The 23,541-nt window shown below is 39.7% G+C and overlaps 1 protein-coding gene across 4 annotated transcripts in view; it reads right to left on the bottom strand.

Moving 5' to 3' along the window:
* The window catches only part of ptprub (protein tyrosine phosphatase receptor type Ub), a 167,690-nt gene that overhangs the window by 102,691 nt on the left and 41,458 nt on the right, over nucleotides 1–23,541 (bottom strand). For all 4 annotated transcript variants that reach the window (XM_038711783.1, XM_038711784.1, XM_038711785.1 and 1 more), the window contains exon 2: nucleotides 8,141–8,272. In XM_038711783.1, coding sequence (XP_038567711.1) covers nucleotides 8,141–8,272 — 132 coding nt within the window. The remainder of the gene's footprint in view (nucleotides 1–8,140; nucleotides 8,273–23,541) is intronic.

The following is a 23,541-nucleotide window of genomic DNA, read 5'->3' as shown; positions in this document are numbered from 1 at the left end:
TACTCAGTCAATGACGATTGCTGATAAACAACTACCAGCAATGAAAGCACTGCCCATCCCTCCTTTGGTAACAACACCTATAGTAGAAAACACATGTGTGAACATGTCCCGGCCCCACATGGTGCTTCAGGCTCAGTATGTTTGATGCCATGGCGCTTGTATCGTCAAGTGGTAAACAGGCATGACGACAAACAGTGGGGAATGACTTTTGAGGGGGGACAGTTGTGTACTAGCCTCTTGACGGGCAACCACGTCCTTCGCATAGACGCAGGAGGTTTTGCATATATATATATAGATAGATAGATAGATAGATAGAGATATATGGATATATATGTGTGTGTGTGTGTGTGTGTGTGTGTGTGTATGTTCTGCTTTGCTATTCATCCCCTACAAATTGTGCTTAAGTAGAGCAAGGTAAACAATAATCTCAAGCTACTAGAGTCTGTCAAATAGGGCCAATTACATGTGAGCAAAATCCAAAATTCCCATTTATGCAGAAAATATGCTCCTGCTTTATTGCAGTTGTCACCTACATGGCCTTTTTCATGAGCTGAACCATTATGCTTCAAGTGACCGGCCACTTCATCTTACCTGAGTTAACGTGATTCACCTAGTAAGTCTATTTGGCTACGATCCCGAGTGTGCTTCCTGAGCCTCAATTATGTTGTTAAACCGGCAACCTTACATATAAAAGCCCTCTAGCTGTCCCTCTAAAGCGACACTAATTAGACAGAAACTACAGCCAAAAGGGGGCTGCATTACCATACTTACCTATCACCTGGGTGTCTGTGTGTGGGTGTGCAAAACACAGACAACAAAAGAACTAGTTGCAGAGTATGCTCCAGTTAGACTGCAGGCTTTAGTGACCGGCAATGTCTGCTCTGGAAGCCATTCTCAATTGCGCCTCTATCATTTACATTAATGATTCCTCTTTACCTTGTTGAGATGGCATAAAGAGAGCTGATGCTTGCTTCCCTGAATATCAATGAAATTCATTTGTTATATTTTAAAAGATTCTGTGCACTTCTGAGATGCTTTAAAAGGAGACCAAGCTTTCAGACACTCATATAATACATTGGTGATCAATATATATGATCTCCTTTGCCTTAAAGTAATGAGTCGTAAGCAATTATCCCTGCGAGCCACTGGTGTCCAGTCCTGAGCCACTGAAGACCCTGGAGGATTTCATCCTACAATGCTACAGCTACTGATTTCAGTAATTAGTTCCTCCCTCTCTGACTGAAGGTGTGTTAATTAGTGAAATCAGATGGTGGAACGTTTAGCTAGAACAAAACCCTGCAGATTCTTCAACAGCACATAACCAGACACAATTGTCTTCAAGGGAACCTAAGTTAGATGATAAATATAGCTCTGTTGCATGAAGATGTTAAAAGGATCTTCCTCTCCATACCATGCCTGAAAATAAACAGCAGACCACTTTATCTCATCTCTAATTTCATTCATCATTGCACAGTTTTAGCCTTGGAGCCAAGCTTTCCTGCTTAAACCATTACATGACTTTTTATTAAGATTTACCCAACCGTGACTTCAAGCTCCATATATCTGCTCGCCCTTTGAGGTCTTCACTCTTTTTTTTTTGTTGTTCAAAACATGAACAACAGACACATTCTTCATTACTTTAGAGATAAATGGTTCTTTTTAGAAACAGATGAGGAGAGCTCGGGCTTTCTGAAAAGCAGGTCCAGCAGCTATTGTCGTATGACATGATGTGATATAGAAATTAAGTTTTTATATCAAAATTGCAATTTGAAAGAGTGCAACTTTAAAATCTCTAGAGCTGTATAATTTTAATTGTGGCCTTCATAATTAATTGTGTCTTAAATTGCTGTAGCAAGTGAGACTTCCCAGGTAAAATGACAACTATGCCCAGTAGGGTGCATTTACTCAGCTGTGGCCGTTATGTTAATTTACTGAGTTGCCTAAACATCTGTCTTTTTTCCTGGTTGACAGTCTGACTAGTATAAAAATGCCCTTGAATTTATTGTGTAAACCATGATTCATTATGGTGTTTTTTATATGCATGTACGAATATGTATATGTGGGCATGTATTTATTGTATTGTTGTGGGTAAGATTTGTACCCTGAGTCTGTAATAACTGTTTTGATTGGTTGATTAATTGATTGATTTATAGATAATAAACAGAATTTAAATCCCAATTGCAATATTGGTCCGAACAATGGCAATTAGATATTTTCCTCAAATCATTTGCAGAAGTTCCAACTATCATAATATCAGATATCTGTACTACACTGTACTGCAATCATCTTAGTAATTCAATGCCTTTATGTTGTGTGGTGCAATACAAATAGTACTATTATTAAATAGCACTTGCCTTCTTCTAAACTAAAATTAACTATCTGCAGGATATCTATAGCAACCATTTCCCCCTACAAGTCAAGCAGCAAATTAGTATATAAAGTATACTATCTGTCTCAAAATATATACTATATATGATATATGGTGAACGTGCTGCTAGAAGGAAAAAAGGAGGTCAATGTAAAAGGGTATTAAGCCAGTGAAAATGGCTGGCCAGCTCCAATAACAACACGTCTCCTACAGCAGACGTATTTGTCTCCTCGTTCCGCCTCATCCTTTCACAGACACAGATGAATCTTGGGTCGCTGTCAATGACACATGTGCAGCTGGTCGCAGTGTGCACCTGGGGCCAGGCAAGGGTGAGAGGTGACAGATAGTAAAGGCCAGAAGATATGATATTGTCCTCGAAAGCCGACTGGTAGAGGATGCTGGAGATACAGATGGAGGACTGTCTGTGTTTTAGTGTATGAATTAGCTCTGTTAAGGTCATTACATTGAGCCTGCTGCTACAGTATGTGCCGATTGACCAGGCTCTGACCCCAAGACAATGCTCAAAGCTATGCTTCATGTACGTCTTAACCTTCCTTAGTACTGAGGTCCCATCCAACATCCATCCAGAATGTCTGTAGGCATTTATTTAAGGATTTATTGTGGTAATAACTAATAAAACAACCAATCAACTGACTTTGTGGCTTGTAGCAATGCAATCTACAAATACACAGATGGAGCTGGATTCTCCCCCACAGCAGAGCCTATTTCTGAACGTTACCTCCATCGTGCGTGTGTGTGCCACTGGACAGCACAGAAGATATTTCCAAAAAAAAGAAAGAGAGAAGCAGGACAGAGAAGCGGGTTTGCAAGATTAGCATGCAACACATGGAGAGAAAAAATAGCATATATCAACACTCTTTCAGTACAGTCAGAGAATCTCTGCACATCCAAGAGACACTGTTTGTGTGGCTGCTGGTGGACAACGGAGTGAGGTTTGTATGAAGTCTGATAAATTGCCTCAAGTGACTTGAGGCACCGTTAGTTGGGGCTGAAGACTACAAGTTAGAAAATGAAATGTAGAGGTGTGGAGTTAGAAACAGGTGAGCTTATCAGACCTCTGTAGCCTACTCCTCATCTCTGCTCGAGGCCATCAAGGCTACACGAGCCACTACTGGTGTAACACACCTGAACATAACTAGTCTAGTTGCATTGTGGGTAGTAGGCACCTGGTCTTGACAATCAAGAGAATAGTGGAATAAAAAAGATCTCTGCTTCTGCTGCATCGTGAGTCTTCTTTTAAAAGAAAATCCACCCTCACATAGATTATTAGGTTGTGATATTAAAGGAGTTAATGAACTGAACTATTCAATCAGTGTAGCCACTTTAATCAACTAGCTACATTTCAGGTGGTGTTTTGTTATGCTTCTAAAAGCCCCTTTCTACCGCAGGAACCTTTCCTGGGTTTTAAGTACTCAGGAACCGAACTTACAATTTTAACAGGAGGAACCAATGTTGAAAAAAAAAAAAAGGCCCTGGATAACATTTTCAAATGGCCAGTTCCTCAGCAGATTATCACTAATTTGTAGACAGGTGCTCTGGAGTTTTTAGTATCCTTTTTACACCCCTGCATGTCTCCTTTGCATCAGTTCAAACATGGCACAACAGAAAATAAAGACAAAAAGCAGCTCAATGCTGTTGTTTCACTGTGTGTGTGAAAATGGTCAAAAACTACAACAATGCTGTCTTTCTTAATATGTTATCAGACTAATTCGCCTACTCTTCACAGTTCTTCAGATACAGTGAAAATGCCTGTGGCTCCTTATTACCTGGAACTCTTTGGTAAAAAAGGGGGGGGAGTATTAAACTCACTTGGGACAATATAGGGAATTCTCACTGCTGTATGCATGTTGGCAGAGAATGCTAGCTACAAAGTAGTCAGTTTATTCTAGCCAAAAATACAAACAAATGCTGTAAGTCTGTCCTCAGATCCACGTACAGTATATGCAAGCTGTGGCTGCAGTCTGCTGTTGTCATATCTGCCTCTAAATGTTGAGTCTTTAAAGATGCCTATTTGCGTCTGGTGGGCTGACAAGAACCTGATGTTTACTGTTGATGTCCAAAACCCGAAGAAGATCTGCTTTCAATCTTCGTTGTAGTTACGCTTGAAATATCTTGACATTATGTTCCATATGTTTGACATGTTGTTCATAAGAATTAGAAAAGTATAACATGTAACAAAGAAAGTAAGATACATTGCAATAAGCTTGTTCAACTCTGTAATGCAAGAACCTGATGTTTACTGTTGATGTCCAAAACCCGAAGAAGATCTGCTTTCAATCTTCGTTGTAGTTACGCTTGAAATATCTTGACATTATGTTCCATATGTTTGACATGTTGTTCATAAGAATTAGAAAAGTATAACATGTAACAAAGAAAGTAAGATACATTGCAATAAGCTTGTTCAACTCTGTAATGGATTTTACCCTTAAGGCCACCCTGATACACTAAAATGGACACTGCAGCAGACCCATAACTTATAAAGGTGATGAATCTGCCTTTCCGAATCCGAGGTACACTTTACATGCATACACATTCTTCTTAACAAGGTCACCATCCTGCAAGACTTAAGTATGTTCATTAAAACAGCAGGAGAACTTAAGATTAACAACACCAACTAGACATCTCCGATCTAATTCTAAATAAAGGGGAATTGGATAAAAATGGGCCATTCTTATTAAGATCTCCCCACATTACTATTTTCTTTTTTTTCTCCAAGACTATTTTCTCTTTCATGGGAACGGTAGTCTCTAATTTCTCCTGGGAGCCACAAGCTGCTGCTATCTCAGCTGTGTTTACTAATCTTCCCTCGACACCAGTTTCTCAGCCCCACACAGTTAATACTGGTCCAATGTAAATAGCTTTATCTAATAAACTGTTGTTATCCCCCCACCTTGGCTGCCCAATGTGATACATGGTTAGAAGTTTACACAGGGGGAATAAGTCAAAGAGAAGGGGGGGGGGGGATACAGTAAAAATAATACAGTGAAAATGTCATGGTGTGTATACAATATACACCATGACATAAATGAAGAACATGAGCAATACACTGCTTCTAGTGCGAGGCTAAAGGATGAGCAGATAAATTAAACTGAATTTGCCTCCTGGTTCTCAGAACGGATCGATCAAGAGTTGATGCTCAGAACCTCTCATGCCGTCTAATCATCAGATTACAGTACCTGCCTCATTCCACCTGTGCTAGTCTGTTCCACTGAAGGCCCCAGATCGCTGTAAATGCCATGGCAGTAAGTTTTAATTAAACCCAAAGGGAAAAGTATTAATTATCCCATTGCCTACCGTGAATTGGCTGCTGGCCGCAGGCAGCTTCTCAAATGCTGATGATGAGGAGGTGAATGAGGTGCGGTTTAAGAGTTTAGAATTAAATTTGGGATTTATCAAGTTCAGAATTCTATTTCAATTGATGCCTGCGGATGGTAAGGAATTTCAGTCCTATAAATCCAAATCACAACTACGCAGCTTTTAAAAATAACACAATTTATACCTGTAGGAAGTTTCTGACCATTTTCAAAGCCCACTCGAGTCAATATTCTCCAAAAGAATGGCGTATTCCCTGTGGCCTACTATTATTTCTTTTAAATGATCTACAGTATCTGATTGTATCCTATCTTGTCATCTTTACATCTGTTCCTCTTAGCTTATCTATCTTTATATCTGTCACATTAACTGTCTCTTCTGCTATCAAATGATGTCAGTCTTGTACAATTGCTGCCGACATTGAACTTGCAAGTTCTTTCTCTCCCCTCTTGTACAATGAACATTGAAGCGTGTCACGGCTTGTAACTCCAGTTGTGTTCTCCTGTGTTTTTTCTCTGTTCCTTCCTTCCTTGTGTGTCTCTGTGTGTTTGTGATGGGGCCGTGGACTACGTTCTGGGAACCTGGCTCTTCTCCACACCTGATGGCAATCGTCTCATCTGCTTCCTGCTTCCTCCTGTCATTCATCATCACATTGTTTCCGCCCTCCTGGTGGTATAGTAGCTCTCAGGCAAAACGCTTTCTAGTGAAATTCTAGTGTTGTGACTGCTTTTCTTTGTGCCTTTTGTTTTGCCATCCTGGTTTTTACCACACCCTCACATAGAAGTGGACTTACTGGCCTGCTTCCATCAGACGGTAAGGCTGTGCACCTTGTCCCCCTCTCTAAACTGCCCTGTGCCTCTGAGACTGCAGAGATGCTGGTCCATCATGTGTTTCAGCTCCATGGTATTCCTCGGTACATTGTGTCTTCTCGGGGCCCACAGTTTTCCCCTCAGGTGTGGAAAGCTTTCTGTAAGCCATTGGGTGTGACTGCCAGTCTCTCCGCTGGATATCCTCCACAAACTAACTTGGCAGCCAAAGAGGGGCAACCAGGATTTGGAGAAGGAGCTACATTGTGTCTCAGCCCATCACCCCTCGTCCTGATTAAACAGCTGACTTAGGTGGAATACGCTCATAACTCCCTCACCAGTGCTGCAACAGGTATGACACCTATCATATTGGATTATCTGCCTCCTGGTGATTCACTGGTGCAGTCTGGTTTGGAGGGAGGCCCATTCAGCACTGGTCTGCTCAGCAGCCTGTAACCGGTGCCTTGCTGACCACCATCATACACTACCAACCTCTTATCTTCCTGGTGAGAAGGTTTGGCTGTCCTCTCGCAACCTTCCACTTCCAGTGGAAACCTGCAATTTGGCACCCCAGTATGTTGGCCCTTTTGAAATTGACAATGTAATTAATCCCTGTTATGAGACTGAAACTACCTGCATCTAGTCCACCTGACTTTCCATGTGTCATTGCTCAAGTTTGTCTCTTCGTGCCCTTTGAGAACTCTGCCACTTCAACTCAGACCTTCTCCACTCACACTTCCACCAGACCGTAGCTCTCCAGCCATTCTCACTACCCTTCTGCCTGCCATCTGCCATCACCTACCCTCCAGCCATGATTTTGTCATTCAACAATTTTTACTTAAACATCTCTATCGAGTCTGTGTCCACTCTTGGGTCTGTTTAAAACAAACAGAAAATAATGTTTTAGCCAGGGATTGGTTGAATTCTCATTACCATATCATAGACTGATTGAGTGGCTATACCCAAGGGAGGTCAGTTCCTTGATCATATTGCAAGTTTCCAATGTAGAAATACTTCAGAAGATAGCCCACTGCTTCCACTGATATTTCTGCTGAGAAGCTGAAACAGCACTCTTCTTTGTCAGATCCCTGTAGGTATTTGTTAATGCAGAAATGGAGGAGCGCCTTATAAACTATGCATGCCATCTCCCTCTGGCAACCACCAGTAGAGAGGATGATAGCACAAAAATGCTGGTTTCTATTAGTCCTGTGAGGCTGGTTAACATAAAATTATCCATGGGGATAGCAGGAAACAGACAAGACTGGGGTGAGTGCTTCATTAAAGCTGATGCATAATGGACGCTGGACATCTATTGGGCCTGATTTGCATACAGTTGCACTTTTTTCTTATGTTGGCTACACTGATACAAACAAAAGTCCATTTATTTCTCAGACAACTGAAAAAGAAACAGAAGCCCACGCCAAGCGCTGGCATGTATTAAAAAATAGCTTCTGGTCTTGTGCCCCATGAACTCTTCCTTGCTGTATTTCAGTTTCAGATTTATAGCAGGCCAAGCTCCTGGTCATCTCTGTCTAATCAAACATCTGCATGCTTACAGACATCTAAAGACAAAAAATGGCTGCAGCCTGCAAAAATAGTCAATCATAGAATTGTAGAAAAGAGGACCACTCACCCCGCAAGAGGTCAGAGCTGGCATAAGGTGAACTGTAGGTCCGAAACAGCAGCCAATCAAAGTCATCTTCCTCCCCCTGGGTGAAGTCACACAGACTGGGGTCTGAATCCTCTTCAAACGTGCAGCCTGCCGCTGAAAAAAAGCACAAACATTGAAATAAACAACATTTATGGTTGTACAGCAGTTAAAAAAAAAAACTAACAACTGCAACAAACTAATTATTTTCCTTATTGTCTGTCAGTTCTTTTGTAATCATTGTTGAAAGGCAATTGTTTCAATTGCTTGTTTTCTGACCATCAGTCCCAAACCCACTGATATTCACTGACTATCATAGAAGGCAAGTGGAAGTACATCAGCAAATGTTGTCAACACTTGAGTTTCAGATGACATTTTTACCCCCCAGGTGTCAATAGGAAAATACTGCAATAGATTTACAACAGATTGTCTGCACCAAACTGGATCTCCAGTACAAAAATAGAATTGCAAAGTCAACATTATCAGCACACAGGAACAATCAAAGGTCTGTGGCTTTTAACAGTGTCAGAAATTGCCAGGTATTAACAGTACCTGTGACCATCAACTTGATTGGAATGGTCAAAATCAGCCTAAATACGAGGTCACAACCCCATAGCCTTCACCGGCGTTTCTGTTTGAGTTGTACTAAATGAAATGTGTTTACATGTACAAATTCTGTCAAACCAACAGCAAATCGAACAGTAAGCTATAATTACTTTAGACTTGCACAAAAGAACACAACCCCCAGCAAAAGCAGTAATTGCCCCTGCACCTGAGGAGAATTACTCCTCCCATAAAGCATTCACAAACAAGACTTCATATCCCGAAAACCCATTCACAAAGGCATACAAATAGTAATAACATTTGGGGAAAGCGGGCACCCTGGGGAATGTAGTGATTATCATAACCTGCTATTGCACGCGCCAAAAAGCTAATTTTTTCAAATTATATTTAATAGCTATGGCTTTATTGGCCCTTGGGTCCTGAATAATGTGCTTCAGTCGTTGCTCTCTGCATCTGTTGCCATATTTCACATTAGTCCATCAGTGTGAGAATTACACTGAAACAGTGGGCAGTTTGAACAGCCCAGTCAAAAGACCAGAGCCTGTGTCAGTGCTAATTGGAGCAGGACAGCACGAGATGTGACATGCTAATGATAGGAATATAACCATGAGCAGGTCCTGAAGGTGACCCCTGTGGTCTACAGCTTCATACATGGCCATTATTTTCTCTAATCTGCCATTAAACAAATGGTCTCAATATGAAAGGCTGCAGACAAAAACGCAGCTGGCATCACTGTGGGGATGATTCATAATTCTCTTTTTTACTACCAATGTATAAGGTAGCCACAGCTTCCAGTCATTAACAGGTTATGGCAATTGTTGGACTGCTTTGGAATGTTACAGGCCAAATACAATGTAAGATGACGACAGAGCTGGGTACCATTTGAAATTTTCTGATGCCAAAACTATATCTGGGTTTTGGCACCAATACCACAATTTAGTTTGCAAAATATAAACATGTCTTTCTGCAAAAGCCCTTTTAAAATATTCCCAAAATATGAATATAGTTTTGTGTTATATGGTTTTGGTTTTGATGTTCTTGTTTATGCCCTTTCCCGTGTGTGTTAGTAGTTATTCACTTTCTGCCTTTGTACTTGTTCTTTGTCCTTATGTTATGTCAGCGGTTCATTGGTTCCGCATTCTCTGTTTTATTCTGTTAGATTCGTCCTGTGTTTTCATAAGCTTTACTTCCTGGTTTATTTTGAAATGTTCGGTCTCATGTGTCTTTAAGTAAGTAAGTAAGTAAGTAAAGTTTATATGTATAGCACCTTTCACAGATAAAAATAATAAAAATAAAGTGTTTCACAATAAAATGCAATACAATACAACAAACTAAAATACAGTAAGAAAATTTAAATACAAATGGAAAACATAGAACAAATCATAAAACCCCACATCTAACTAAAAACCTGCTTGAATAGCAGAATAGAGTCTTCAGTTGCTTTTTAAAAGAATCAACAGAATTCACACAACGTAGAAAGGGATGCAATGCATTTCACAGCCTAGGTGCCACTGCTTGGAATGATCGATCCCCTCTGATTTTAAAATTAGTGTGGGGAACCACTAACAGCCTCTGACCTGATGACCTCAGACTACAGGTGGGAGTATGAAGCTGTATCAACTCAGAGATGTAGGGAGGAACTTGACCATGCAGGGCTCTAAAAGTAAGGACCAGGATTTAATTGAATTCTATACAGGAAGTGCTGCTAAAACAAGTGTGATGTGTGCTCTTTTGTTAATGTGTGTTAAAAACCTTGCAACCTTGAGTTGTGAACAGCCTGGAGACGGTAAAGCTCCTTCTTGCTCAAACAAGACTGTTACAGTAATCTAAACAAGTGGAAATAAAAGCATGAATGATCATCTCCAACTCACCATTTGACACCAGTGTTCTTATTTTGGAAATATTCCTCAGTTGGAAGAAACAATTTCTGACTAATTGTATAGTGGTACTCCAAGGACATCGCTGAATCAAAAACGACACCTAAGCTCCTGAGGCACGGCTGGACAGACGAGCCTAAGTCACCAATATGCTGCTTTATCTGGGTGATGCTACTTTCAGGGGCGATAATTAGTATTTCTGTTTTCAGAAGTCCAGAAGCAAGAAATTGTCACAGAACTACTGTTTGACACTTGTCAAGCAGTTGATTAAAGAAGACAATTTATGGAACTCACTTTCCTTAAACAAGCAGTACAGTTGAATATCATCTGCATACAGATGGTAAGATATGTCGCTAAATTGACAAATTATCTGTCCAAGAGGAAATATATACAAAAGTAACAGAACAGGTCCCAAGACAGAACCCTGTGGTTCCCCACATATGACAACCCTGCAGTTTCAGACATGATCCGATTCATATAAACACTAAAACTTCTACCAGAATGGTAGGATGAAAACCATTTTAAAACTGATCCAGACATCCCAACCAGACCATGAAGTCTATTTAGCATAATATTGTGATCAATAGTATCAAAAGCAGATGAAAGCTTTGTATTCCTTAGAGTCAGCTGACATCATAATGTCAATAGAAATGCAGTTTCTGTGGAATGCTTTTTATGGAAACTAGACTGGAAGTTGTCAAACAGCTTGTGATTCTCTAGGAAAAGGGTGAGTTGCTCTGCCACAACTTTTTCTAGAATTTTTGACAAGAATGGAAGTTGGGATATTGGCTTGTAGCTCTTAGGTTGTAATGGATCCAAACTGGGCTTTAAGTGCAGGCTTAACAACTGGATGTTTAATAAAACTAGGAATTAAAAGTGAAGTATTAAGCATCTCTACAATACAGTGGCCAATAGAACCAAAAGCTTGTACAAATAACACAGTAGGGAGAACATCCATAGGACAAGATGAGGGTTTCAATGTGTGTAGCAGAGGGGTGATGTCATGTAATGTCACAGGCTTAAAAGAGGAAAAAGAGTGAGCGAGAGACAGGACACATGCAGAGTTCTGAGATAGTGATGGTCAGATGTTTGCCCTGACATCTCTGATCTTATGTACACAGAAGTGAAGGAATTCCTTACAGTACGATTTAGAGGACACAATTGCTTAAGGGGCAGAAGGAGAAACTATTGCATTAATGGTGTCAAACTAAATTTTGGGGATTTTGGGATTGTGCTTATTCGAGGATATAAGAAGCGAAAGAAGCGAGTTCTCGCGTTTCTCAGCATCTTGTTTAAGGTAACCGTTAGTTCTCTAAGATGAAGCCTGTGAACCTCAAGTTTAGAAGATTTCCATAGACATTCAACTTTTCTACAATTTCTCCTAAAACTCTGGATTGTTTTATCTATACAAGGACAAGGTTTTTTATGGGAGACAGTGCTTGATTTCACTGGTGCCACTTTATCTAAAATTGCTAAACACTGACTATTAAAAGACAAGATAAAAACATCTGCATCACTGCATCCCATCAGTGAACATGGGTCAAACAAGGCAGAGAACCTCTCAACAGCATCATGATTAATAATCCGCCTTTGGGCCCTAATTCTCAGGGGCTGAAGATCCAGAGAAAAGTTAATGTCAAAGAACACACAGCTATGATCACTCACATGAACATCTTCCACACGTGCATTTATTATATCAAGACCAAGTGAGAAAACAAGGTCCAGGGTGTGACCCTTAATGTGTGTGGGTCCAGCAACATGCTGAGTAAAATTAAAAGAGTCTGTGAAAGATAGGAGATCAGCAGCTTTGTTGCATGTGATCATCAATATGTAGGTTAAAATTTCCAATAATTAATTGGACCTTTTCCAGTTTGATGATAGACGATAAAAAGTCAGTAAAAAAATAAAATCCATATTGTAACTGGTGAAAAGCTCGTTAAGAATCAAAGTTTTGTTAGAAATGGAACGAGCATTGAGCAAGGAAACCCAGAACGATGACGGCAGGCCAGCATCCTCAACAGCTGATTGTGACGGAACTGACGGTAAGAGACACAATCGTTAGACGATAGAGCTGATATGACAACAAAACACACGAGTACAAACATAGAAAGTTGACACAGATGCGATGCAGCAGCGGCCAAGCCAAACAAAGACACCATCTTGCTTCTCCAAGTCTGGCTTTGTTTCCTGTATAGTTTGATGAGTCCCTACTGTGTTTCACCTGTTTGTTGCCTCCCTGCTTGTGTGCGTGATTGTAAATATTGTGCTCACTTGTGTTCAGCCTTATAATTCTTATAATTATTCAATCAGTCTGGATTTATGTTTTGTTATTGGATTCCTAGTCTGTGTTTAGACTGTCCCCTCAACTTCTTGTAAGTCTGAGTGTTTTTGGTTTTCCTTAAATAAATCCTACAATCTCCATCTGAGACTCTAGTGTCTGCATCAGGGTCCTAAACTCTGTTTTCCTGCCTCGGCACTCAGCCTGAACATGACAATTTTCAATGCATCTGTGTTTGAAGTTATATATATATAAATAAATAAAATATAGATTAAAATTTTCCCAGTTAGATGAGATAATATATAATTATTAAAGTAGTAAAAGACAAAGCATTCAATGCCAAATTTTGGTATATGGACAGTTCTCTATACTCCATGTCAGCAACACATTTGGATGATAAAAAGTATCAACGTTCAACCCAGCTCTCCTTTTTGACCTTTTGTTTTTTCTTCAAGCACGTAGCTTGCTTTAATTGCACTTTCCTGTGTCAAGCCATTGCCAATGCATGCGTTTAAAGTGCAGTGGATAACTGACCCACCCCACTTTACTCTTGCCTGGTACTGGGGCGGACAGAGACCAAACAGTGATAGTTTCCTCCCCCAAACCAAGCTCTTATTACTTTTGAAGCATGTAACTGAATGTCTGTGGATTAGAGTTTTGTAACCCTCCCACATTTCTGCTGGTGCTTTCAGTTACCAGCCTTACTTTATTGTTTATCTACCACTTTCCTACAGCTGTGTTAACTTACTGCTGATGCAAATTGAACATTTCCTACTGCTGCATATTAGTTTTCCACCATTGAACCAGGCTTTTATTGTGAAACAGCTACAGAAAATGCAATGTCTTTTGCTGAATTAGCATAACTTTAGCGGTGCAACTATTCAGTAAAAATGTGGACATGGACATGTATATCACTATTTGATCAGTGAATCTGTAAAATTTTACAGGATGAGATGGCAGGAGGAGAAACAGCCACATTGAGCTCGTATGATAAAGAGCTGCAGATGATTGGCTCTTGCTGTGCTTTGTGACAACCAGCAAAACTCCAGCATGTTATCAAGGTAAATAAAACCTTTTACCTTGCCATGCTGGCCTATTTTTGCAGCTTGCCCGAAAGCAGCATGAGATACCAAAGAAGATGAGCCAGGTTGTTTCTGTTTTGTTTTAAAAGATTACAGTTGGTCCAGGGTGTTGAACTTTCTCCAGATGGTGTACTCACCGCAGCACAAACACACTCACAGTGCCCTTGCCTACGGCCAACCTCTTACATCACTCTTGCACCTCCAGTGATTATACGATAACACCGGAGCATATCTACCATCATGTAAGCTCGACCCATTGGGTGATAGTAGCAGCCAACCAGCAGGGGAGGGAGTGTGGGCTTCTCCCTCTAGGTTTGATTTATTGCCCCATGCTGGGCTGTTACTGCACAGATCTGCTGCTGAGGCCAGGGGTTAATTGTCCCACACTGGGGTCTATTTCTAATAGAACAGCCAGAGATATGGGACCTGACACATCCAAACGCTGGCACTATATTATTCCCTGCTGCTTTGTTAAATGAAGCCTGCAGACTCCTCCCTGCAAAAGTCTCATCATCCAGAAGAAGGAAGCTGGGATGCGAAGCCAGCGCTGCACGGGAATGTCATCTCCTCACAACCCACCGGGAGAGATTCAGCTCATCTATCATGACAAACACACTCCCTTCCTCACCTCCTCCTGGAAGACCAATGGGTGTGTGGGGTGTCAGTGGCCATTTTTTACCTGAATAATTACAGCATAATTTAGTGCAATGGCCAATGCAAAGTCAGACACTGCCAAGATATTGTGGAATACTGTTGTTAGCTCATATAAATCAACCTCAGTTTCAAGCTTCGTGCAGTTTGATAATTTGATATCAAACCTCATTTTTATTGTCAATTTACAGTAGTTAATTAATGCCACTACTTTCAACTTAGAGAAACATTTTTTGGGGAACGAATTAATACAAACCATAGGGCCAAACATTTGTGAGATTAAGGCTTTCTGTTTTCATCACATTCGATGTCTCTGATCTGCTAGCCAGGCTTGTGAGTATTTTAAATAAACAAAGTAGGCCTACAAAAAGAACAGGGTGCATCTCTTCTTGGGAGCAAAATGGAAGGACATGTTGATCAAATTTAACTACAAACACACCGGAAGCACTTGTTTCCAATCAATACCAGTTGAAAACACACTGACACCGGTCAGCAGTGCCACATCAACCTGCTGTACAGCACTAGTACTGTTACTGTGTGAGAATGAACTAAATGGAGAAGGAGTGAGATGAGAAAGGTCTGTAGAGGATGAGGGGGGGGAGAGTTTTGTCACTTGTTGGCTTTGTCACTAAGTTAATTTTATCTTGAGAGCACCACCGTAGATCACTCAATATATCAATTACATAACCTCTGTGACTTTATAGCAAACCAAAATAACAGTGTAAATAATAAAGATTTACACTGTGGAAGTGATGAGCCACTCTCTGTCAGAGGATGGATGCAGTATCTCCTCTTTGATTTCGTAAGGAGATAAAGGAATGTGGCAACTTGTTTACTCCAATTTGCAGCTACATTCACTGGGACGCATAAAAATATTCCCTAGTTTTATATGTGCAGTTAATCAAGGCTGTGTGTGAGTCTTTCTCTGCTTATATCAGTTGTTAGTGTCATATGTATTAAGATTTGCTATCTCTTCCTCTGTTTACTTGTATAATCCCCTGCCTTGCTATCTAATTAGAGTGTCAGCTATGCACAGTGAATAAGTCTCTGCTTATCCCCTTTATTTGCATATGTTTTAAGCATAAGGACGCTGGCCTAAGCTTATTTAAGGTGCTACTACTCTGACAACTTTCCACTTGAATAAATCAAACACAGCAAAATAGGCATGGGATGAAATCAAAGAAGTGGCTGAGCCCTATGCTATGGTATCAACAACAGTGAAGTTGATATTTTAAATTAGAGCCACAGTCAAGACCACCTTAAACCAATTGTGGACTGTCAGAGTGCAATTGCAAAATGTACACTTTTTCTTTTAGAATATTTCAAAGAAAAAGAATAGTCTGTCGTTAAATACAGAAAAAAAAGCCATAATTTGATCTGAAACTCGGCAGTTAATCTTTTCACTGGCTTCTAAAAGATTCAGTACAGTGAGTCTAACACCACAGGCCAGTATTTGTACAGACTGTAAAATAGTATTGCTTATTTGAGTACCATCAGCCACTCACAGATGCCGTAAAAGGCTGTATGTGAGAATATTGGTTAAATTCGCTCAAGTGATATGATTGTGAATGTACATGATAAGAAATTCTAGGCCCCTTGAACAGCTCACTGGGGGATAAAACAATATATTTAATCCTTGGCATATGTTACAAAACCAGTCCAAGTCTGGGCTGCGGGTGAAACCCTTGGAAAAAAAATATAGGTGACATGCAACATGGGTTAGCCAACATGGATAAAATCATCTATGGCAATACCTTCAATTGTATATCACACTATTGATATACGATTTTCTGAAAAAAATCAATTCAGAAAATGTTTGTGGATAAAATAACTGATGAGAACGTCTGTTTTTGGTTAATCCAGCAAGTTAAACACCTTACAAATACATACGTTTCATCACATTAAGCAAAAACTATATAAAAAACCCATAAAGCCAGTAAATAAATGCTCAGTGATTTGCAAAATTGCCCACGCTGACATAGTGCAACCAAAGATATTACATAAAACCTTCAATGGTATAAATGGATTAGCGAAAGAGATGTCCACTTCTTCAAATTACTGAGGTAACTTTGCATTGTCAGACCTTCATGTTACCTTCAAATAAAGCAGCATGATCAGTAAAGTGCAGATTTTTAATTTTTCTAAATGGGGCAATCAATGAATTAACTGATGTTTCTGCACATAAAGGAGTCCATCTCTAAAGGATCTTTCTGGCTGTCTACAGAGACCTTATTTACCGTGGCTCATATACTGTAGCTCAGTCAGTACATGCATAATACCTGATGCACAAAATGTCCACAAATTCTACAGGTTACCACGAAGGCCAAGTAAACATCAGACCCACGACCTATAATGTGTTAATTGGTGAACTGATAGCCAGTGGGCAGATGGGTTACTTCTGGAAGGAGCAGGACTAGGATCCCAGTCTGTCACTGCTGTGGAGACATGTCTGCGGAGGAGAAGATTAGTATAGCACTTTCTGGGATGCCTCTCTTCTATGCCCCTGCCTCAACGATTACAGATTTAAACTTAGACTAAGTACAATTAAACTGCAATAATAGTTTCTTGCATCCTTCAAATTCAATGTCCAGTCTCAGTGGAAAATAAATAAATCAGACAAAGAGCGGAAGCAAGAGAGATAAACACACACAGCTGTGTACTCATGTGGCCCTGGAAATAAAAAGCTCCTGTCTTATTTTCTGAGAGCGATCAAAACCAAATGAAACTGCAGCCAACACAGACAAAAACACTTAAAACCTAGTCTCTTTTTTATAACAAAAATAGTAGTTATTAATGGGTAATGAACACCAGAACTTGTGAAGTCTCCAAATGCAGCGTGATGATGAGGCACGGATGCTTGTCATATCATCATCAACAAATGCAACCCAAACCATCCTGGGAACACAGCCCATCCCTGAGAGCTCTTCCACTCCACACCGAAAGTTTAGAGTTTGGGGTGACTGATTGTCTGGCTGGTGAGGATCCAGGTGTGAATGGGTGAATAATACCAGAGGCAGTTAGGGGGAGGAGAGCGGCTGATTTGCATTGCAGTGAGTGTGGCCCGATGTATCAGCAGGAGACAGGTATATTTATTCTCTACAGAGGCTCTCCTCCCCAGCACTCCTCTGGCTGCCTCTGAAAGCCATCCATCCCCACACCTGAATACGCAATGAAATCATCTCTCTGCCTCCCCAGGCATTAATAACTCAGCCCTGGTGGCTGGATGGGCCCGGTCACATAGCGAGGGCCAGGAAACAGATTGAGAAAAGAAGGGGTTGGAGATGGTGAACAGGTACAGTGGAGAGGCGCTGAGCTTCAGGGTAGACTACACTGAAATATGCCATAACAGAGCATCTAGAGAAGGAGAAGAAAATAAGGGACTGTAAAAAAAATTACTTGAAGGAGGGGGATCTGAACATTATGGTTCACTTTATTTAAAAAGGATGAACCTCCCAGCATTATTAATATTTTCGTTGAACTCTACCCTTTACTTAGAAAAAAATTACCCTTCTCACAATATCTTAACATAATGACACTATTGAACTGATAAAACTCCCTTTGCCTACTAAAAGTGCACAACAATTTAGCATTGCTGGATTCCAGAAAAGTTGAACATCGTGCAGCACAACCAGAGATATCTTTATTTTTTCTTTCAAGCATTCTTCTTCCTCTGCAATACCTGGTGTCTACATTACTCAAAATGCAACTTGATTACTGGCAGTTTTGTCAGACATTCGGTTGTGTTATGCCAGTAGCAACCAATTTTAGCCTCAAGCCACTAGCCTCAAGCTGAGATGAGGAGTGGGCTACAGCTGTCTGGAAAACTAACTTCTTTCTCACTTCAGGCAATTTATCAGACTTCACTCAGCAACCCTCTGGAGCTACTGCATATATCAGCTTTTTTGACATATGCAGCTCTCCCTAAGACCTGTAAATAGACTTTGATGTATGAATTAAGTTAAGTTACCCTTTTTCATGGAACAATAACTTTCACATGGCACCCAAATCGATTGAATTGGAATGGAATATACAATTGCAAACAACAAGATGATGCCTCATGTTTAACTAATATTCTAGCCATCCTTTATTTCTGAACCAAGAGCTGACACATTTCTTGACGCATTTTACTACTAACTACGTACATTCGGCTCCTAAACTGCAGGTTGTTCAAATCAATAATAATTTCCCTTTTCATCTTATGCAGGTGAACAATGACACTCCTACATCTGTATTCACACTGAACCCAAAGATAGCAGTCAGCTGCAGCTCATCTTGAAATTAATTCTGCCTTCACTTTAAAAGGACTGGTATAATATTTCCTCTTTGATGCTGGGTCGCTGATAAAAGTATCTCAGATGTCAGTAGAGTCAAAAATATTACTTTTCCAATATTAGCCCCTTCGGTGCTATTCTGAGGGCAACACAAATGGAAAACAAGGATGCTAAGACAAGAGCAATCTGAGCTTTCCTCAAAATGTTGGTCTATTTTGACTTGATTTCTTTTCTCAACATTCATCTCCTCTTCGCATTTTTATTCACTTCCATACAAGATAAGACTTGAGACAAAAGTGGATCGCGACAGCAAAGCATATATAAAGGCCCATTTAACAAATCAGTTTCATTAGCAGAAGGAAATTTCAGTCTGACTAGTAAATGCCATATGCTGGTTCCAGCCTCTAAAATGTGAGGATTTCCTGTTTCTTCCTGGTTCAGAATAATGTATAGTGATTTCCTTTAGGTTTTAAGTCCACTAATTGATTCTAAAGAAAATTATCCAGCAAAGATACTCTAATTTTAGTTTCTCAATTGTGAGAATTTCCTGCTTGTCTTTGTCATATATGATAGTAAAGTGCTTTTGAAATGGCCACCTTGGGCTCTGGGAACTTGTGATGGACAAGTTTTACTAATTGTCTTACATTTCATTCACGAAAACAAACAGCAGATTAATCCATAATGAAAACACTCGTTAGTTACGGCCCTATTGGACTGTGGGTTGGATAAAACAAGCAATCATAGATGTCGCCTTGGGCTCTGGGAAATTGTGATGGCAGTTTTACACCATTTTATGACATTTTATAGACTAAGGTTTAATTGATTAATTACCTTCTAACAGTGTATGCATATGGTACAGGAACATCATAACAGTATAGACTGCACAGTATTTTGTATTCAAGATTTATAAAGTGAAAATCTAACACCAGAGGTAAATGTTCACATTTACTTATTTAGTAGTATAATTATTAAGTTACCCTAAAACCAACTGGCTTTCTCTCCTTTCATCTCTTTTTGAGCCATTTATTTTTTATCTAAAGATAATTTGTAAACTCATTTCCAATTGGATTCCTATAACAGCAAATGTTAATGTTATTTATTTGAAGCAGCTGCAACATATTTTAAATTAGTATTTGAGGCAATACCATCAGTGTCATACATGTTTGACTGATGATGTAATGTAATCCAAAAGGGGTATTTTAAACCTGTTAAGTAAGCAAGAGTAAATCCTTTGATGAAAAAAAGTAAATCTGTCTGATAACGCAATACCATATGACAGTTTTAGCACTCATTCAAAAAAAATGATATAAATACTACACTATGACACACCTCACTTGTGAAATAATTAATGTCTTTAATTTAGATACTAATACTTTATGACCTAATCATAATGATCCATAATCCACCTTATTATGAATCATATCATTATTACATTCTCTACACTATGATGTAATTCAAATGTGCTTAAGGGGTGATTATGATGTTTCAAACAAAACACATTCATCGTAAATATATTACTCACAACCGCACTAGCAACTCTAGATCATCAGTTAAAAGGGATACAGTGAAAGATACACATAACTGGAGAGAGTGAAACTGTGCAGACTTGAACATTTACACCTGTTGACATTTCCTGTGTGTTGTTGTAACAACTGAACAGCTAATGTAAATAGTTGATTCATTCCCTGGCTTGGCAGCTACCACTTCCTCGTTCGTGTGTGATTTCTATCACACCGCCTGCAGCATGAATGTGCTCTGTGATCACCATCAATTGAACAAAGGGGCGACCTTAGGGTTCATTTAAAGGTCCTGGGTACAGTGTCTGTGTTTAATGTCCACAATTATCTTGAGTTAACAAACAATCTCCCACACAAACATAAACTGCAAAGTTTTTTTTCCCACCCCCGAACTGACCTCAGCCAATTGCATGCAACTCCTGACCCGCTGGGCCAAATCCATTTGTGCATCCTATTCAAACTGCTTATAGCGCCTCGAGTCCCCAGGAAAAAAAACAAAAACTGGTGTCTATCAACTCGGCTAAACCACATCCCCCGAAGCAGCTTCACCGCTCTGCTGCCTGTCAATTCCACTAACACAAAGGCAGCCAACTGCTGTCTCCACAACCTGCAGCCTTTCAATTCCACTAACCCACATATAGGATCACACGAAGGGAGGGGAGTGGGAGTGAAGCATTTCACTGAGTACTGCCTTCCTCTCTTTCTCCCTCACAACCCATTGTTGTTGTTGGGCATGTAGCATAAGATGTGTGCTCGTTATTTCTCCTCTTCTTTCTTCATTTGGCATCAATGAGGGGGAGACAAAGGGCAGATGACTTTACCTTTTATAAAGGGTTTTTGTGCGTAGTTAATCCCTGATTTAGAAGCAGTTAACCGAGTTTACTCAACTGAGAAATATGACCTTTATTCACTTCTCAAAAATGTTACTGCGAGCATTAAAGTGGAATAGAGGTCATCAAGTTGTGCTGTTTACCACCAACGATACCACAGGCACACAAGTTATAGAATACACTGGTGTTGCTTGATGCAAAAATCCTACAAGCTGTGTCGAACACCTACACCAAAGGTGAATTCCATGTGATGCACTCGAAAAATTACGTAATATTAAAAATTAGAGAGCATTCAAAGGCAAGGTTTCTTCTAAGCCAGACAGGATTTTAATTCTTTAATTACCAATTTACAGTGAAGCTGAAGTAGCATTGTGTCTACTGAACCTGGGCGTGTATTTTCAGCCTATTGTGTAGGCTCTGAGAACTTGGTTTAAATTTAAATTTTTCGAGTACTTCTCAATAGCATTAAATATTCATGACAACATAAGCAGCAATCAAAGGGGGAAAAAACATGTATGGTGATTATTTATCAAGAGTTTAACACTCAAAAGCTAATCTGCTTCATCCGGACTGTGAGGGTATAATTTGATCACATCTGATTGACACATTTGATTGGGGCACAGAAATTACGAGACATCCCCTTTTACCAAATGATCCCCACACACTTCAAACCAGTGAGGATAAACAAAAACAAAACATCAAAAATCACTTATGTGAAATAAATAAAGCTGGAAAAAAATGTGTTCATGTAAGAAGCTGATTAAGAAAATATTTCAGGGCCTTTAAGAGATGAATCACATTAAACTAGACACAAAGGTTTAACAGGACCAGTTATAAATCACAGCTAAGCTAGTCTAATGCTAAATGACAGAGCAACCGCCCGTGTGAACCTATCACATTAATGAAAGGAGGAAATCTGCATGGCAGCAAATGTCACAAACATCAAACAGTGTTTGTTGTTGAGTCTTAAACATGGAGCTAATTAATTGGATGGCACAATAGTCTTGGCTTGTCATTAATAAAAAATTCTGGTGAATCCACTGCTAAGTGCAAATGAGGCATCTTCCCATTTAGGCTCGGCATTTTAAGGGATTATCAGTAAAGAAAGGTAGAGCCAACTGTGCTACTGGTGCACAAAGTCGTTTAAAGTACTTTAAAAATAATTGAAGTGTGTCCTGTGTTTATGCGGGGACAGGCTTGGGATCATTCAACGTTGTTTAACTGATTCTCAGAGCGAGATCGCGCTGAAATCAGCCCTGACACAGGTGCTCTGTCAGGATCTCTAAATATGACACAAACCCCACCTACAGTGCCATTTTACAATTAGGGCACAAAGTGAAGGAAATCAAAAGTTTGGACTTTAGTAGTTAAGACCATGGCTGTGTCCAACACCTAACTCATTTATTTTGACCCTCCACCATTTTACGTGACTATCTAAATTCTCAGTATGAAATATGTGCCCTAAAAACTTCCCACAATGAAATGACAGATGTAGTGCCTATGGCATGCACACTTCATTTTTTCATTTTCATTTCATTCTATTTTTACAATCCCACATTGCAATGCGTTGCATTTTATAGATAGCGAAAATGGCCATTATAACTGGGTGTGGTATATTAATATTGGGAAGTTGGAAACAGGAGTGAGGGCCTAGCTTTAGCTGAGACCAAACACAGTTTTTTAACTACCTTGTCTCATTTTATTTCATATCATATAAGAATCCATCAGTAGCCTATTATTTATTTTCCCTCATTTACACCACCTACATTTAATTTTTTGATTCTATTCGAATTTTAAATATTAGTATATATGTTCTGGGGGTTCATCATGAAGTGGGCAACAACTTTCATTTAATTGTGCAACCCTGTATTGTAGTGATAGACTGATTAATTTGTCGACTGATATCTGGTATTTTGAGATAATCGGCCCCAGCCAATGCCTGTAATCACGAGGCCGATCAACAAAAAATATAGCCAACATTGTCTGTGTGGCTGCTGTAGAACGATGTTGGTGTTCCCCCTCATGAGTTTTGGGAATGCGGTGAAAAAGTTAGTTTCAAGCCCTAAATTTCCTCAGTCACCGTCGTCTTTTCTAAATACAGCAGACAATAATGCAGTTGAATGTTGTCACTTCTGACAATCTGTACCACGCTCTTCCTTAAACACCAGTCACATTCTGAAATCTAAAGCATAACCCAATGTATTTTTCTGTTTCATTCATTAACAAAAATTCCATCTGAAACAACACATTACTGGACAACCAATGTATATTAGGTTATACTCTGCATGGAAGAATGGAATTATACATGACTGTTCT

This window comes from Micropterus salmoides, unplaced genomic scaffold, assembly GCF_014851395.1.
Source record: "Micropterus salmoides isolate LMB-PRFRI ecotype aquatic unplaced genomic scaffold, ASM1485139v1 Ms_hic_scaffold_11, whole genome shotgun sequence".
Taxonomy (NCBI): Eukaryota; Metazoa; Chordata; class Actinopteri; order Centrarchiformes; family Centrarchidae; genus Micropterus; species Micropterus salmoides.
This window is presented reverse-complemented; position numbering and strand designations above follow the sequence as displayed.